At 38.9% G+C, this 17,353-nt stretch overlaps 1 protein-coding gene across 1 annotated transcript in view; it reads left to right on the top strand.

Annotated features, from left to right (window-relative positions):
- LOC135218341 (dynein intermediate chain 2, ciliary-like) overlaps positions 1–17,353 on the top strand; it is a 29,275-nt gene that overhangs the window by 10,249 nt on the left and 1,673 nt on the right. Inside the window, exons 3-12 of the mRNA XM_064254569.1 lie at positions 1,142–1,311; positions 2,855–3,028; positions 11,549–11,696; positions 12,311–12,472; positions 13,184–13,305; positions 13,713–13,841; positions 14,587–14,770; positions 15,153–15,381; positions 15,773–16,006; positions 16,757–17,353. The exon at positions 16,757–17,353 is cut by the window's right edge and continues 1,673 nt beyond it. Coding sequence (XP_064110639.1) covers positions 1,142–1,311; positions 2,855–3,028; positions 11,549–11,696; positions 12,311–12,472; positions 13,184–13,305; positions 13,713–13,841; positions 14,587–14,770; positions 15,153–15,381; positions 15,773–16,006; positions 16,757–16,892 — 1,688 coding nt within the window. The 3' untranslated portion in view covers positions 16,893–17,353. The remainder of the gene's footprint in view (positions 1–1,141; positions 1,312–2,854; positions 3,029–11,548; positions 11,697–12,310; positions 12,473–13,183; positions 13,306–13,712; positions 13,842–14,586; positions 14,771–15,152; positions 15,382–15,772; positions 16,007–16,756) is intronic.

The following is a 17,353-nucleotide window of genomic DNA, read 5'->3' as shown; positions in this document are numbered from 1 at the left end:
GCCTAAATAACTGATAGTCTGTCCGTTGTACGGTACAGTTCTATCATAGATATATACTTAGATGAGGTCTATTGTCATTTCCGGTATTAGTTACGAATTGTGGTCATTGAGCTTAACTACTGTCGGTAATTTCGGTGCTATTAATATTACTGACGCATTTTCATTACCGAAAAGTCGTATATGCATGGATTTGCAAAGCATTTGGAGCCTAAATAACTGATAGTTTGTCCGTTGTACGGTACAAGTTCTAGCATAGATATAGAGACCTCTCTATAATACTTATGGGTTCTACTTCTACCATAGATACAAATGAGTTCTAGTGGCATTTCCGGTATTAATTTATTGTCTGAAGTATGACTCTGCAAAGTCGTAACAACTGCGGGAATTTATCGTATTATGTTAGACGTTAACCAAAGCTGTGGGACGTTAGGAGTGAGGATTAGTATATGAAGAAAGACTTAAAAACTGATGTCTAAGAGAAACTTGTCTACAAAACCGATCAGAAGTGATGCAGTGGTAGACTGATGCAGAAGGTCAATGTTACGAAATAGCTTGAGGAAGAGGTAAAATGAAGAGCATTTTAATGCTTAGATCTACCTACTCTTCATCAAATACTGAACCACGCTAATTCATAACTTGGTAGTAATATCTTATGCATGATAATTTAGCCAGATACAGGCTAGGAAGAAGTAATGTTGCTCCAAGTAGATAGTAGAAGTATTCAACGTTTTCTCTTGTGTAATAGTGGTATTCAATTCAACCTTCTGTAGACGAGCTGTAGGGTTACTCAACACTTAAAAGTTTCAGTATATACCTGTAAGGTATTTATACCTATAGGTATCCGTACAAGGTCAGTTACAGAGGCAGAACTTAATGGTAAATGGTAACTTTTCCTCATTGCATTACAGTACTAAAAGAAAAGTACATACCTTTATTTGTAGTTATTTTAAAAGGTTTATGCAAAACCAAAACAATTATTTGTCATTGCATGAAGGGAATTACCTTTCCTGTGGTTAATCATATCTCAGCACAGTGGCAAAGGAGTAGGCTATACTTACCTGTACCCATATTAATCTCAGTACAGTGGCAAGAGCAGGCTACTTAGTACCTGTACCCATATTAATTCATACTTCAACTGCAGAACCCAAAGATGCAGAGGAGCCGAAGCCTTCTGACGAAGGGATCAACGAAGCCCTGCAAGAACTCTATGGCAACGTCATGTCGGCCGAAGAACTGGCGAGACTTGACTCGCAGCCTAATCCTTTCAACTTCAGCGAGAGAGTCTCACAGACGCAAAAGGCCCACAGGAAGGTAGGATTTGAGGCTTTGTAGATTTGGGTATTTAGGTTTTATTATTATTATTATTATTATTATTATTATTATTATTATTATTATTATTATTATTATTATTATTATTATTATTATTATTAAAAGAACAAGTAGACCTTTTATAGACAAGTCTTTTTGTATAGGATGGCAGCATAATTAATTTATTATTATTATTATTAGGCTATCAAAGTGGTTCCTGTAATTTTTTCATTGTAATACAATTCACATCAGCAGATAAATAATGCCATGACTCCTCAGAAAAACTTTGGAAGATAAACTAAATTTGTTTAGCTATTAAATCCAAGACCCTGGGATAGTTTAGGTTAAGGGACAGTTAGGTTAGGAAATATACTGAGTAACTCTTCTGCTCTTTGAATATACAATGTCACTTTAGGGGGCTGAAGCCCCCTGAAGAGTCAGAGTACAGTGCCAAAGGATAGGTTAGGCTAAGGAAAGGTAAGGTTAGGAAATAGCTTAAAGTTTTCCACACTTTATATGTCAAATGGTGACCTCAGCATCCTGCTAGGTCATAGTACGGCTCCCTACTATAAGTTAGGTTAAGGCTGAAGGTTAGGTTAACCAAGAACTTGAAGTTTTTCCACTTTATATGTATGATTCACATTGAGGGGGAGAGGAGGGGTCCAGGTGTGCCTGCAGCCTTCTGCGAGGTCATAATTCAGGTTGCTAGGATTTGTTAGGCTAACATAGACTAGGTTAGGTTAAGAAATAACTCAAGGGCCTCCTATGCACTTTGACAGCTGTACAGTGCCACTAAGAGAATGGGGGTTGATATCCAGGGGCTCCAAAGCCCCATGGCCAAGTCAGAGCCCAACACCCTAGAATAGGTTTGGTCAGTGGTTCTCAACCTGGGGGGCGTGGCCCCCCTAGGGGTGCTTCAGCAATTTCCAGGGGAGGTGCGAGCCCTAGGGAAAAATGAATAACATTCTCTATTTATATTTGTTAGTCTCTTAACAAAAGTGAGGCACTAATATTTAGAAGTTTATGAAAAAATGCAAAAGCATCGTCATATAACGTTACTTACCTATAGTCCACTACTCTAGTTGGGCTTACCATGTTTTGTAATTATTGACCTCCCTCCCTATCCCTCGAAACCCCTTCTTTTTCTCTTTTTTTTCAAGTTTGGGAGGGAATTTTACTCACATATGCAAGGGCGGCGTGGAAGGAAGGACCGACTCTTAGAGGGGGCGTGGTCATATAGAGGTTGAGAACCACTGGATTAGGTGAATGGGAAGTTATGGATAGGAAGAGTTAGGCTACGAACTAATTTGAACAACTCTTTGGCATTTGTATGTACATTGATATGGGTGTTTGCAGCCTCCTGCAAGGTCACAATAAGTTGCCATAGGATAGGGTAGGTTAGGAAATAACTCAATTGCCTCTTCTGCAGTTTAACTCAAGAAATCTTCCTTGAGGCTTATAAAGAATGTGTTGTAGTGTCGAATACCTCAGTGTCTGCGATGCAGTCATTCAGCCTGAAACCAACACTTTATTTTCCAATCTGCAGGACTTGGCCATCCAGACGGAACCTCCTCCCAGCAACACCTACAGTTTCAGCTTCGGCTTGTCCAATATATTTGACGCTTACCAGAAGGACTACAAGAAGATCCTAGCGAAGGAGCTGGAGCTCGAGAGAGAGAAAGAAAAGGAGAAAGAGAGGGAGAGGAAGTCCGGAAAACAGGTGAGGGAGATTATTCTGTATTTTCTACCTGTTTTTGTTAGGGAAACTAACTTAATTTTTTAAGGACCTTTTTTTTATTGATATTGAATTTTGATGTATAGCTGGTCCCGACACCTTCCACCGTTTTCTTTGAGGTCGGAGGTCGATGGGAATGGCAACTTGGTGCCCTTTTCTAGCCCAGGCCCTAAACAAAATTGAAGAGAGAGGTAAAGAGTAGAAAAAAGGTGTTGGAACTTAATCATGAAGGAAGCTACAGATCTGCCCCTCAAAGAAAGTTTGATCATAAGAGCAAAAGACGAAGCAGAAACGGGAAGTGAATTCGAAAGCGTGGCAGTAGATGAAGGGAAAACAGTGGGAAGTTCTCACAGATAATGTTTACATTATTATGACTGCGACAGAACCACAGTGATATCGTACCATTGTATTGTGGGATTATGACAATAACTTCGGAGGTGATTCTGACAAGAAGATACTTGGGTCTCTTTTTCATGGAGTGGGTGTTCTGTTATTATCTTTATCTGCTTAAAAAAAAATGGATCTGTGTGTGTGTATGTTCCAGCATAACTGTGAAATGAATTGAGCAATTTCAACCAAATTTGGTATATGTATGACGTACTATCTGGAAATGAATAGTGTGGTGGAAAGCCATCACTAGCACCAATGGGCACCAAAGGGGGTGGGGATTAGAAGGGCTTCCCTTAAATGGGCTGGTTCTACCTGTAGACTTAGTAACTAAATAAGCTCTGTAGGTTTATCTTACCTCATTTTGGTATACATATGATATATGTATACATATGATATACTATCTGGATAAGAATAATGTGGGGGTAAGACATCACTGGCATCAGAGGTGGAGGGGGTGGGAAAGTGGGGTGACATGTAAAAATAACCAAAAAATACAGATATTAGTATCTAATCCATAGTTTTCGAGGTCACTGAGACGAATAGTGACACTTCCGATGCCCTTTAAGTCCAATTTCAGCCCCGATAGGAAGCTAAAGCTGGGTGGAAAATAAAATGGAAAAAATACAGATATTAGTATCTAGTCCATAGTTTTCAAGGTCGCTGAGATGAATAGTGACACTCCCAGTGCCATTTAAGTCCAAGTTCAGCCCTGATAAGAGAGAAGGGGTGAAATATAAAATGCAAAAAATGTTGGGTAATGTAATTGAAGCAACTATCTTAACAAGAGAGAGAGAGAGAGAGGAGAGAGAGAGAGAGAGAGAGAGAGAGAGAGAGATCAAGGTTGTCATTCAGAATTTTCCCATGCAGTGCCAAGCTGGTCAGGTAGTTTCTTATAACAATCTGTTTCTACTGACTATATCACACATTCAGTTTTTTTTTTTTTACATTTTTCTCGTGACATCTGCAATGATACAATTTACCCTGCTTTCAAAATAAACTGGAACACAAATTTGAAAATTCAGTTCAAGTTTCCTGCGTGTCAACTTTGAAAAGAATTCCCTTTTAAAGTATAACTGTAGTTGTAGAGAGCAAACTCTTTTGGTGAAGTATCAAAGTGAAAATCTTACCAATTCCAGTATTATTATGTAAGTAAAATATCATTTCATTAATCATGGAATATTTTGTCGTTTCTTTAGCGGATTGGAAGATAATAACTTACGGTTTCTAAAATAAAATAAAATAACTTTTCCACTTAGTTGAAAATTATTTGAATTATCTGTAGGCTTTCGATGTGTCCATCATTGAAATCAGAAGATATGTAATTAATTCAGTAGATAAACACGATGAATAAGTTAATAAACCATTTAAGCATAATAATGGAGGCCTGTGAAAATATATAAAAAATATGCAGTATAAATGATTAAATCATTTACTTTATGGACTTGATCATAAATATAAAGTTAATAATAAAGATGTCACTTATTTAAACAAACGTATTATCAATGATTTAGACTACTGCCGTTTCATCAACAAAGTCATAATGATTCCACGTGGGAGAAAAAGTCTCGTGTCAAAGGTCAGGTTGTCCTTTTTATTGAGAAGTTGGGGTGAGGGTGGGGGAAAGCCCTGCGGTGAGGAGAATGCCCTGGGGAAAGGGGAAAGACCTGGAGTTGGGGAAAAGTTCATGGGGTGTGAGGGAAGCCCTAGGTAGGGGAAAAGTCCTTGGTTTGAGGGAAAGCCCTAGGGTGGGGCGAAAGCCAGAGGTAGGGAAAAGCCCTGGGGTAGAGGAAGATCCTTGGAGTGGGGGAAATCCCTCTGGTTGTTGGAAAGCCCCAGGGTGAGGGGAAAACCCTGGGCAGGGGTAGGTATAGGAAGCGGTCAGAGGTGAGAGATACAGATACGATTCAGGACGGGGAGCCTTCAAGGGGGGCGGCGGGAGGGGTGGGGGTGCGAGATCTAGGAGGCCCAGGGTAATTGTGGAAACACCCCCCCCCCCACATGCGGAATCACGAAGATTGCAGGTGGCAAGCCAGAGAGAGAGAGAGAGAGAGAGAGAGAGAGAAACTCCCTCAGATATCCGCAGCGTTCGTTTCGTCACCTTCGTAGTCCACCAGGTAACACACTGCTACGTCCGTGACGACCCGATAACAATTAACCTGATTAATGCCGGTGTCACGTAATCGTCCTGACCCGCTGTGCGACCTTGCTAAGGTTTGATAATATCGGATAAAGTATCGCTTCACACTAATGGTACCGCATCGGAGCGTCAGCTATTGTGGGAGACTTGGCTTATTAGTATAGTCCAGCTGGAAGGCCGTTAGTCCATTTTGTTTATTGGGTCTTTGTAATGGGATTACCGGGGTCCAGTTGGCGTTGAATGTTGAGGAGGAGAAGGGTTGTGAGTTAGCTTCATCTTGAATCACAATATGCCATGAAAGGTTCGGTTTTTGTGGGTACAATTTGTATACCTTGATGATACACTCACACACACAAATGCATTTGTATTTTTACGTTTGTTTCCACATTATTGTATGGTAGTGGTGGCTATAATTCACATTATAAATGACCAATTAGATTTGGCCTGATTTGGCCTTTTTACAGTCTAAACTTCGATTCACAGCTGGAAAATATTGATATGAAAATATTCATCTTCAGTCTGCAAATGAACGGCAACTTGTGATTATATTCATTGGATTTTTTCCAACATTATTTTCCAACAATGTGGGTCACGTGTACTATAGCCTAGGTCTAACATTTACCTTTTGAAAGCAGGGACGATTTCATTAACACCGAAATGTTGAATTTGTAGATGGTATTTGAATGAAGGAACCTGGGACATTTAAGACATTGCTTCTAGAAGGACACGAGGGTGGGAATTGGTCGAAAAATAACATCATATCCGCCCTCCGTTTTCCATTGCACTGGTCTCAATTGAGTTGTTCTTGCTCTTATCAAGGCTTGACCCTCCTCCAGATAGTCTTGTCACTCGTTTGATATTTCTTCGAATCCCTCATTCAGGTTTAATATAACAACGGCTTTTTTGTGTTATTGTTTATTTATTCTTTTCAGTTGTCTGGATCACCCTGAAAAATAATTCGATAGCCTCTGTCGTTGCGTCGACATTTTGCGGTAGCCATCTTGGAAATCATCAAACAGCATCAGGATGCCATTTGAAATTGTTCTTGTTCTTGTTCTTGTTCTTGTTCTTCTTCTTCTTCTTCTTCTTATACTTATACTCCTTCTTCTTCTTCTTATTCTCCTTCTTCTTCTTCTTCTTCTTGTACTTGTTCTTCTTGTTCTTTTTTTCTAATGAGATCTTGTATTGCACATAAAGACTGTCAAAGGACCTACCCTTTGTTGCAATTAAAGCCAGCAATCTGTTCTTGTGTATATCTGTGTACTGATTCCCAGTAACCAGTCATGCTAAGAGGTTCTAATGAATTCCTATCTTCTATCTGGGCGAATCTGAGAATTTAGTTCCATCATGTTTCACACTAAGATCCTCTTGTAAATTAGTATGATATCTTGTGTAATTATAATGTTCAATAGTCTAGTATGAAGTAATTAGCATAATTTATTATAAATTCCTGTAGACTCACTGAGACCAATCGAGATAATAGTAGCAAAAAGCAAAATATATTTGATTTGAATACCTAAATTAATTTGATTTAATAACAATCACAGATAAACACCGTAGTAGCTTGACTTGTCTTCCTCAGTTATCAATAGCAAAAAAAGTCGGTTACCAAAATTTAACTCACGAATTTGCAATAAATTCTAATTAATCTGAAAGGAGTTAATTAATCATTTAGCAAGATGAGAAGAAGGAAGAGGCGAGCTCGTCAACTAAAGAGGTCAGTTGTCTTCATCCTCCTGATCTTTCCGAAAAGGACCTGAAATCGCCTGAACTTAATACGAGTGATTTATTCACGAATGGCGTGTGTATATTCTTTGGGCGGTGTATATTTATGTATGATGTGACAGTCCCCAGTTATACGTATGTCAGTTATGTATTTTCTTTATTTAATAGTTCTTTGCCTGTCTCTTGAGTGGCATGGGCACCCACATGCCCATACATACATATGCAAGGGCCAAAGCCGTGTAGCCTATATGTTTATCGATATTCTGGTGAATATTAGGAAGGCTTGTAAGAATATACATACTTACCATGATTTCAAATGGAATGCAAATGTATATTTCATACTGAAGATGTATAACATTTGCATTCTGTCCCTTTTTAAAAACATACATGTATGTCAAAATGGGAGTTTTATCAAATGACTGCTAGATATTTTTTATACTCTGAGTGTGTTTTTTGCTTATTGTGTACGTTTTTGCTTTTTGTATTTTTTTAGTGTTGTGTGTTTTTCCAAGACAACTGTTGAAGGAAAATGTTCTATTTCAGGAAGATAAAAGACAATGTAACAGTATTTTTACAGTACAGAAGCTACTATTTTCTGTAATACTGCAGAATAGTTGCGCACAGGTTGTCCTGCTATGCACGCTGTCACCCTGTGGGGGTGTTCCATGTGGGGTGAAGGCCCCCCTCCTTGCCAGATCATAGCACGGTGCCCTAGGATATGTCAGGTCAGGATGCGTCCCCACTGAAATATATCTTTGATCTACTCTTAAAGCAGGCAGTGATGCGCGGAAATAGTGTATGCCACTCTTCTGCACTTTTACAATATTTTTTTCGTTGATCTTGTATACGTTCCCATAAAGACCATAATATACAAGCAGGTGTTCCCTTTATCTGAATTTACCTTGCCTGTCGGTTATACTCATAGATGCTCCGTAAGGTTCTAGTGGTACCCTGTAGATAGTACTAAAGGTTGTTTGCAGCAGCCATTCTATCCATAGCTGCACCCACTTTTTCAACCTATGACTTTAACTCCATTCCCCCTTCTCTTACTTCCATCCTGCTGTCTAACCACTCCTAACTCCCTCTCTTCATCGTCCTAAGCGCTGAATGGCTGAAAGTGCCCCAGTGTTTGGTTCCTTAGCCTAATTTTCATAGACAGTACCCACGGAAAAGCTCAGTCGCACCATCACCTATTGAATGGCAGACAAGGACTCTGAAGCCAGTATAGGAACTTCTGAAGCTGGCGTCTGTGGTTCACACCAGTGGAAACTGTCTTGTGTGGACGACCTTAGATGATGTAAGAGGTAGCTTTTGATAGATTATATTGTTTATTTGTCACTAACTAATCGTATGTGAATTGGTAAGTTTCTGAAAATTCAGTCACTTATTTTCATTCCTATCGATGTATCTCCACAATGGCTGTGCATCACTAACACACAGAATTGGTCAGCTTTCATACCTTGTTTATGGAAATGCCTGAATTTGAATCAGTCAGTTATTCAGGCTCTAACATTCCCAGGAAACCTGATGACAAACTGAATAACTCTGTGTATTTCTTTGCAATGACATCAGATAAAAGACAATGCAACAGTACTTTTACAGTGCAGAAGCTACCGTTTTCTGTAATGTTGCAGAATATCTGTGCACATCTCTTTACAAGTACATCAGGACATGGCACCAGTTTTTTATGTTAGTACGAATTTTGTAATGTCTCATTTTACAGGCTATTCGTGTTAGTGTCCCTAACTCCTAATCGCTGGACAAGTGTCTCCAGTGACTGGACACTTCCATATAGCGAGAAGGGGGTCCCATGACGAGCTTCTTTGAAAAATACTTGGGAAGAAGCATAGTGGGCGTGTGCGTGTATATGCCACTGACTGAAACGTAACAAGTAGATTGTGTTTCCTGTGTAAAATTTTTCCAATTATTTTGTTTATATATCTCAGCTTAGTTTCACTTTCTGGGAATATTTCATGGTAAAGGCCAAAGGGATTTCCTTGGAATTTTTGTCATTTTACCTGAATTTACTCAACTTTGACAGGTTAGTTTTAGATATAACCTCGTGCCCAGAACACCACAAGGGGAGAACCACAATCTATTGACCGGTTTCAGTGCTTTGGCGTCTATGTGTTTTAGCTGTTACTTCGACTGAATGTCTACCATACCAATTCCGTCACATCTTTTGAAAGTTTTGCACAAATTACTCATTGAAAAAATTGATCGGTGACTTTTACTATTCACTTATTCGTATTTCTTGTTATTAGGATGATTGTTATTTGCAATTTTTTTTGACAACAATAAGAACAGAGATTCCTTTTTATCTCTCAGTGAGAGATTGTTGTTGAAGTAGTCTTTGTGATTATTAGGTTAATAACACGCAAACACATTCTCTCGCAGTCTCTGAAATATAGTATTTTTCTCTCTATATTTTGGCGTTTTTATGGGCTTCTTTTATTAGATATATAAATACATATATACATATATTAATACATATACTATATAATTATATATACATATATATATATATGATATATATAATAATAATTATAATATATATTATATCTATATATACTATATATATCTTATATATATATATATATATATATATATGAGAGAGATATAGAGAGAGAGAGAGAGAGAAGAGAGAGAGAGAGAAGAGGAGAGAAGAGAGAGAACAATTGGAAAAGAAAGTTCCTAACATTCAGGACGCGCCAGAATCAGTGCAACACAGAGGTGAGTGGCGCAGCAGTAGGTGAGTGAGGTACTTTGGTGCACTGCCGATGATAAGCTGCGTGTATGTATGTATGTATGGGGTATGTATGATGTATGTATGTATGTAGGTAGATGTGTATGTAGTATGTATGTAGGATGTATGTTGATGGTATGTATGCATGTGTATATGTATGTATATATAAAATATGTGTAATTATTCAACAGAGACTCACAGACATAATCCATACACAAAATAATTTTATTTTTCTCCATCCTAATTCTTTCCATAAAGAAATTCACAAACCCTCTGCGGTGTTTTGTTAATTTTTTTTATTGCCTAGGATTAAAGACTCTCTCTCTCTCTCTCTCTCTCTCTCTCTATCTCTCTATCTCTCTCTCTCTCTTCTCTCTCTCTCTTCTCTCTCTCTCTCTTCCACAATGGCGTGTTGCCTCACTGTACCTATTTCTTGAAGCTACTATTTTGACGATTTTCTTAACCCACATTTAACACGACATGTAATTGTAAATCCTACGACGTTCTAGATAAATTGAGGAGAGCGTGCACGCACGCACATGCGCAGACAGACACAACACGCACACACACAGACACACACACACAGACACACACACACACACACACACACACACACAATATATATATATATATATATATATATATATATATATATATATATCAAATATAAAAGGCCCATTAAAACACTGGTTTAAAGCTAAGGTCCTTAGTTTTAAACCAGAGTGTTTTAATGGGCCTTTTATACTTGAGACGTATCCTGTTTTAACAGAAGAATTTATTTACATATATATACATACATACATACATACATGCATAACTGAATCACGAAAGTTTGGAACGTGATGAATTTATAATTAAGGTAGGAGCCACGAAGGAGAGAGAAACAATGGAGTGTGCTGCAAGATCTTTCGACTCGAGGGTCCATTACTCATCAGACCGTGAGTCTGCTAAGTGAAGGATCCTTGAGTCGAAAGATCTTGCAGCATACTCCATTGTTTCACTTTCCTCGTGGCTTCTACCTTTATTTACATACATACATACGTGCATAAGCTTATATGTATGTATGTATGTATGTATGTATGTATGTAAAAAGAAGGAATACATACCCCGAGTAATACCGAGCTTAAGTATAGTGCAAAATTAAGTGCAATAATAAACAAAAAACCACAAACTTACATATACAAGGATTAAAAATAAAAATTGCAGACGCCAATTATGTATCATTGAAAAAAAATCGAAACGTGTATGTATATATGTATGTAAGAAGAAGGAATACATAGCCTGAGTAAGACCTAGCTTAAGTATAATGCAAAATTAAGTGCAATGATAAAAAAAAACACAACTTACATATACAAGGATTAAAAATCATAACTGCAGACGTCAATTTATCATTGAAAAAAAAACACAACAAAAACAACTCGAAACATGACCTAAACGAAAAACGCCCCATTCTAACATTTGAGGCTTCGGGACCACGCCCCCTTTTTCCCCCCCTCTGCGTTTTCAGAAGTCGCCCAGAGGACCCAGGGAACCCGTGGTGCACATCCCTCCCCCGCCCTCCAAGCAGGCCACAGGGGGCCTGTCGGAGATCTACGAAACGGCGAGCATGGTGGAGAGGATGGTCACCCAGAACATCTACGACGACATCACGCAAGGTTCGACTGGTTGGGTTCTGTTCTCTATCTCTCGCTGGCTTAGAAGAAATTTTGTTGCCTTTTTCTGAACACTTGTAGGCCTCTGTTGCTTTGTTTGTTTCTTTATTTACTTATTTCATTATTTATGCCTTTATTTTTTATGTAGTTTTTAAAGTTTGTTGGTTATCTTTACTTTTTATCCTTTTTCCCATTACCTTCTGTCAGTTCTTGCAAATGAGCACCATATTCTTTGGAAGCTTGTTCCATAGAAATAGGGTTCATCTTCTGAATAATAATAATAATAATAATAATAATAATAATAATAATAATAATAATATAATAATAATAATAATAATACACATTTCAGGATTTTTTATGTACGATATTCTAAAATTTACTGTTATCCTTGCTCACATGCTACTAACTTATCTAAAAATTTCTTGAATTTTAACTTATTAAGTTAGACCCTCAAATTTTTTTATTTGTTGAAAATAATTATTAAGACTTGTGGCTCAGTTGGTAGGTCTTATCCACCACTCCAGAATCCACGATTCATTTATGACGTTAGGTCTAGATTGATTTTTGTAGTAGTACATATGATTATGAGTTGTCTGACGCTTTCTGGTTATTGGCAGACTTCCAGTACTGGGAGGACACAAGCGACGACTTCAGACCACTGGAAGGCTCCCTTCTGCCCCTCTGGAAATTCAGCTGTGACAACTGCAGGTCTTATTACGTCTCTGACATCTGCTGGAATCCATTTTACCCAGATCTCTTCGCTGCTTCCTATTCCACAGGTACGAGTGACCAGGTTTGTGCCCGAGTACAAGCACGCGTGAAAAACACCAGGTATTTGTTCTGGTACATTGATGTGAAAGATGCTGAATTTGTCTCTGATTTTACTGCAAGTCTTTGGTAAACAGATCAGACCTTTGCTTGATTTGTAGAACTAGACCAGAGTAGGTTTTGATCAGGGTTGGAAGTTGCTCTTGGTTTCTTGAGTATGACTGCCTCTAGTAAATGGAAAATGCCCTGTCTTGACTAATAAAAACAAAACCAACATTCTTTTAGACTTGTATGAACAGCTTGATTTAATGAAAGTTCTTTCCCAGATTTGTAGAACAGAACTAACCGTTCAAGCCTAAAATAATTAGAATAGTTTTTTGCTGGACCTGGAGAACAAAGGCAGCTTTGTAAGTGATTCCAGTTTTCTTCTGAGACTGTCACGAGTCTTGTTTTGTAGTTTTAAGTTTCATTTATTTACTACTAGTTATTCCCCTTATATAGTTTATCCTTTACTTTTCTGTTTCTCAGTATTTGGGCCATTGCCCAACACACCTATGGAGGCATGATTTCCATAGTCCTTCCAGAGCCCAGTTGGTGTGATTACCTCCTTCTGCAGCAAGATAGATTAGGACAACTAATGTATGTGGTACAAATGTTAGTGATAAGGAGGGTTGAATATTGAGATTTAATTAATTTCAAGTATTAATTTCTGTTCTTTAAAGACCGAGATGGCTCATCGGATGCTGGAGGGATGCTGAGTCTGTTCACACTGAAGAATCCTGGAATTCCAGAGCGTCTGTACCGTACTCCGAGTGGAGTCAATTCTGCCCAGTTTCACCCAACGGTAACTATATTCTGTTGCTGTGTTGTTTCTCTTTTGTTCCTTTCACCCTTTGTTGTTTGAATCATTTACTCCTGCCTTATATCCGATTTTTCGTTTTGGACCTATTCCTCTGTCAAGATGATTAGGCTTTGACTTTGTGTTTGGAATAAAAAAGGATAAAACTATTTTTCAGATAAGACAAATTTCTTATCGTCTTTGTTTCATGATGACTCTGCTACTGTGCTTTACAGTTTGCAAGGTTGTCACCTGCAAGGCCAAGATTTCACTTCTTTGCTTGATCGATTATTATATTTTGTTGGGATTCTGTAAAATAGGAGCAACCTTGATTACAGACTTCTGCAACTTTCCTTCTAATAAGTACTAGATTTCCCTCGTCATTCTATTTTCTGTTTCATTTTCCATCGCAGAAGGAGAGCGTTCTTGTAGCTGGCTGCAGCGACGGTGTGGTGTTTGTGTATGACACCCGCCTTGTGGGATGCCTCAAAGTGCTTTCGTCAACTACCATAACGGGGAAGCACCTGTTGCCAGTTTCCCAGGTAACAGCGAATAGTATTTTGATTCTTTCTGATTATGTGTGCTGTGTGCTGTAGGTATTTAATCTTGTTATTGACGGAAGATTACTTGGAGTGGACCTGCTTGCTGGTTAAAAGGAGACATGATCTCTGGTCAGACTGTCTTTGCAGAAGTAGTTATCAAATAAGGTAAACAGTCTACATTAGTTTGTTTTGAGAACTTAAGTTTCGACCACTTGAAACAATGTTCAGAAATCCACCCCAATATATCCCTCTTATGCAAATGGTCCATTCTTGCCTGTGCTGAAATCTAATCACTTGGTTGTCACAGGTCCCACCGTTGGTAACAACTTTGTAAGAGTGCGCACATACCCTTTCGCATAATTCTGCTATCAAACAGAATAAAAATGAGCAAATCTGTCAAAAAACACCATCGCTTTGGGATAGGTAAAGGTTTCATAAGCTAGATGTGATAGATGGTTCCAAAATGAGCAGAATACTTATTGGTATGTATGGGAGAATAAATAAGAGAGAAACAAGTTTTTAGGGATTTTAATAGGTGGTAGATTATAGACTTTCAACTACTGTAACTACCCTTCTTAATGTGAGTTTTGATCATTGTTTCAGAAAGCAATTCAGTCTTTGATCTTGGGTAACTTTTTTGATGCTCAATTAAAGATGATTTTGTGGATTGTATATACAAGAATATAGATTTGAGGACCCTATTTCAAAAAGAGTGGAAGTACTAATCCAAGGTAATACCAACCAGGTCAGATGGATACCCACAGAGCCTGGTCAGAATCTAGGATTCTACTCAGTTGGCCAAGATGGCAGGGTGTCCCAGTGGACTCTTCAGTCCTCTTCGCTACACTACACTGACATTCTCGACTTCAGTGGTGACGCTCAGAGCAGTAATTCCTCTTCAAGCAACGTTGATAAAGTAAAGTTAGAAGGTGAGGAGAATAATAAAGAGATGTTTATATCATATTGAAGGCCTTTGTACACAGTCCTCTCTCACTAGGACTAGGGCTGATCCTCTAGTTGAGGCTTGTATATAGGCCTCTCCAACTACGACTAGGGCTGATCCTCTAGTTGAGGCTTGTATATAGGCCTCTCCAACTAGGACTAGGGCTGATCCTCTAGCTGAGGCTGAAGTTGTGGATGCTGGGAGCTGAAGAGGTCATTGAATTTTTATAATTTAGTTTGGTAAAATTAACATAACAGGTTTTGTAAGAAATGTTATGAAATTTGGTACTGTACTCATGACTACTCTTCCCATGAAAAGTAGGTTATACTAATTCAATGGATTGAAAACTTTTGCTGGTTTATCCCCAGGTACTGCAACTTGTATAGCTTTTAGTCCGAAGGACAAAAACGTTCTGTTGGTGGGGGTAGATACAGGTGCGGTCTTCCAGGTCAATGCTTCCTCCACTAGCTATGGCATCATCCGATACCCAGCGCACACCTGCCCCGTGAGGGCCATCGCGTGGAACACTTACCACCAGAAGATCTTCGCCACTTGTTCGGGCGACTGGACGCTGAAGCTGTGGCTTCAGTGCCATGTGTAAGTTACTCATTTCTTAGTTTACTTCTAGAAGAACCTTATGCTGTAATTTACCACTTTTTATTTAATTCATCCCTGGAATTACCTTCTATGTACTCTGGGAATCAGACTGAAAGAGAACAGAGGTACAAGAGCTATTTTTGATAGGCATTATAGCTCACATGGACTTGGAGCTACTTTCTCATGAATCAATATTTGCTAAAGTTTTGCAGCAATGTGAACGTAACGATACAGAAGAAAGCTGGTCTTCTCTACCATGGATGACGATGTCTGTGAAAAGCATATCTAAACTTTTTGGACTATGTCACCTCTTACAACTTGAAACTCCATAAAGCTGAAATGATCTTTTGAAGGAGGTGCTATCACAGATTTCCTTTAATCCACGACACAGGGCAGCTCTTGTGATACTGGACTTGGGAGCCCCAGTAGCTGACCTCACCTGGGCTCCCTACAGCAGCAGTGTGGTGGTAGCTGTGAGCGATGATGGACGTGTACACGTCTACGACCTGTTCCTCCGGAAATGCCGGCCACTGTGTGTTCAGAACATAATGCAGAGACGACGCACAAGTCTTGCCTGTGTTGCCTTCAATCCAGTCTTCCCTATCATTATAGTCGGAGGAGAGAAGTAAGTTGGACTCTGAGTGAATTTACCTTAGCTGAGTGAGGATTCTGATTAACTCTTTAGCAGCCTAGTCTTTGAAATCCTGGGTGAATTGATATGCTATAATTGATGGCCATTTCTTTGAAACAAAGAGGAATGTGTTTTAGCCTTAAGCAGCGTTGCATTCTTACCTATATTTTTTTCTTGTGCTACCTCCCACTGAAATCATGAACCACAAAACTCTATACAGGGGCGCCCCCATATTTGTGGGGATGTGTACTAGACCTGCAAATAGCTAGAACCTGCGAATTGTTGGAACCCCTATAAAAACGCTTAAAATGGCCTATTTTGTTAGAACTCAAGAAAACCCCACTAAAAATGTTTATACCTGTTTTTTTAATAGTTTTATCACAAAAGTGCATTTTATGATGAATTGATAAAAAAAAGCAGTAATTTCTGGATATTTCTCATAGAAAAATACCGCGAATACGGGAATTTCCTGCGAATAATGGGTGGATATGTTCCAGAGAGAAATCTGCGAGTGCATGAATGCGCGAATCTGGAGAACGCGAATATGGGGGCCCCACTGTGCACATAATTTAAATAGGAGATGCTATTGGCTTTTGAAATGTGAAAAAAGTAATACATCCTTGTACATGAAAATATTAGGTTATTTGAGGAAAGACATAGGAGCTCTAACTGGAAAGATAGCAAACATGTTTCATGGTACTATTCATCAAGCGCCAGCTATATATTTTATTTTCAATCCCTCAGGGGCTACCTCATCTCCATGAAGCTCTCTCCCAACCTGAGGAAACCCCACAAGGATGCGAAAGGAGCCGATGAACAGAAACTGAGAGAAATTGAGCTTTGCAAGATGGACAGGATCATCGCAACAAGTTCGAACTAGGACGATTTTTCGACACGGATTTTGACGTATAGCGTGTGACGCGACAACTTTAGACTTTCAGCCTCTCTGACACTGACAGTGATTGAGCTTGTGACACCCGTTGCTTCTGAAAGAATGACGACTGATAAATTGTGAGGGTCCTATGACAATATAAATAAGAGTCACATTGATTCTAAAATGTCATGTCTGGACTTGAACTGACAGAACTAATCAACTTGGGCGCCATCTTTGATGCTGTCACTGAAAATGACTTCACTTAAGACAGTTGCCACGCCTTGACTAAGAGCCAAAATAAAACAAAACTGATCTAGTGGCTTTCTAGATGACGATGAAGGTGGATTTTGTCTTCAACTGCAGATTCAGAATGTGCCATTTGCCATTTCTGATGCCAAAGTTCTCTTGAATACCTCAGGTGATACTTATGTTTAACAGCTCCAGTTCTGAGTTCAGAAGTGTCTTTC

The sequence above is a fragment of the Macrobrachium nipponense genome, chromosome 9 (genome assembly GCF_015104395.2).
Source record: "Macrobrachium nipponense isolate FS-2020 chromosome 9, ASM1510439v2, whole genome shotgun sequence".
In the NCBI taxonomy this organism is placed as follows: domain Eukaryota; kingdom Metazoa; phylum Arthropoda; class Malacostraca; order Decapoda; family Palaemonidae; genus Macrobrachium; species Macrobrachium nipponense.
This window is presented reverse-complemented; position numbering and strand designations above follow the sequence as displayed.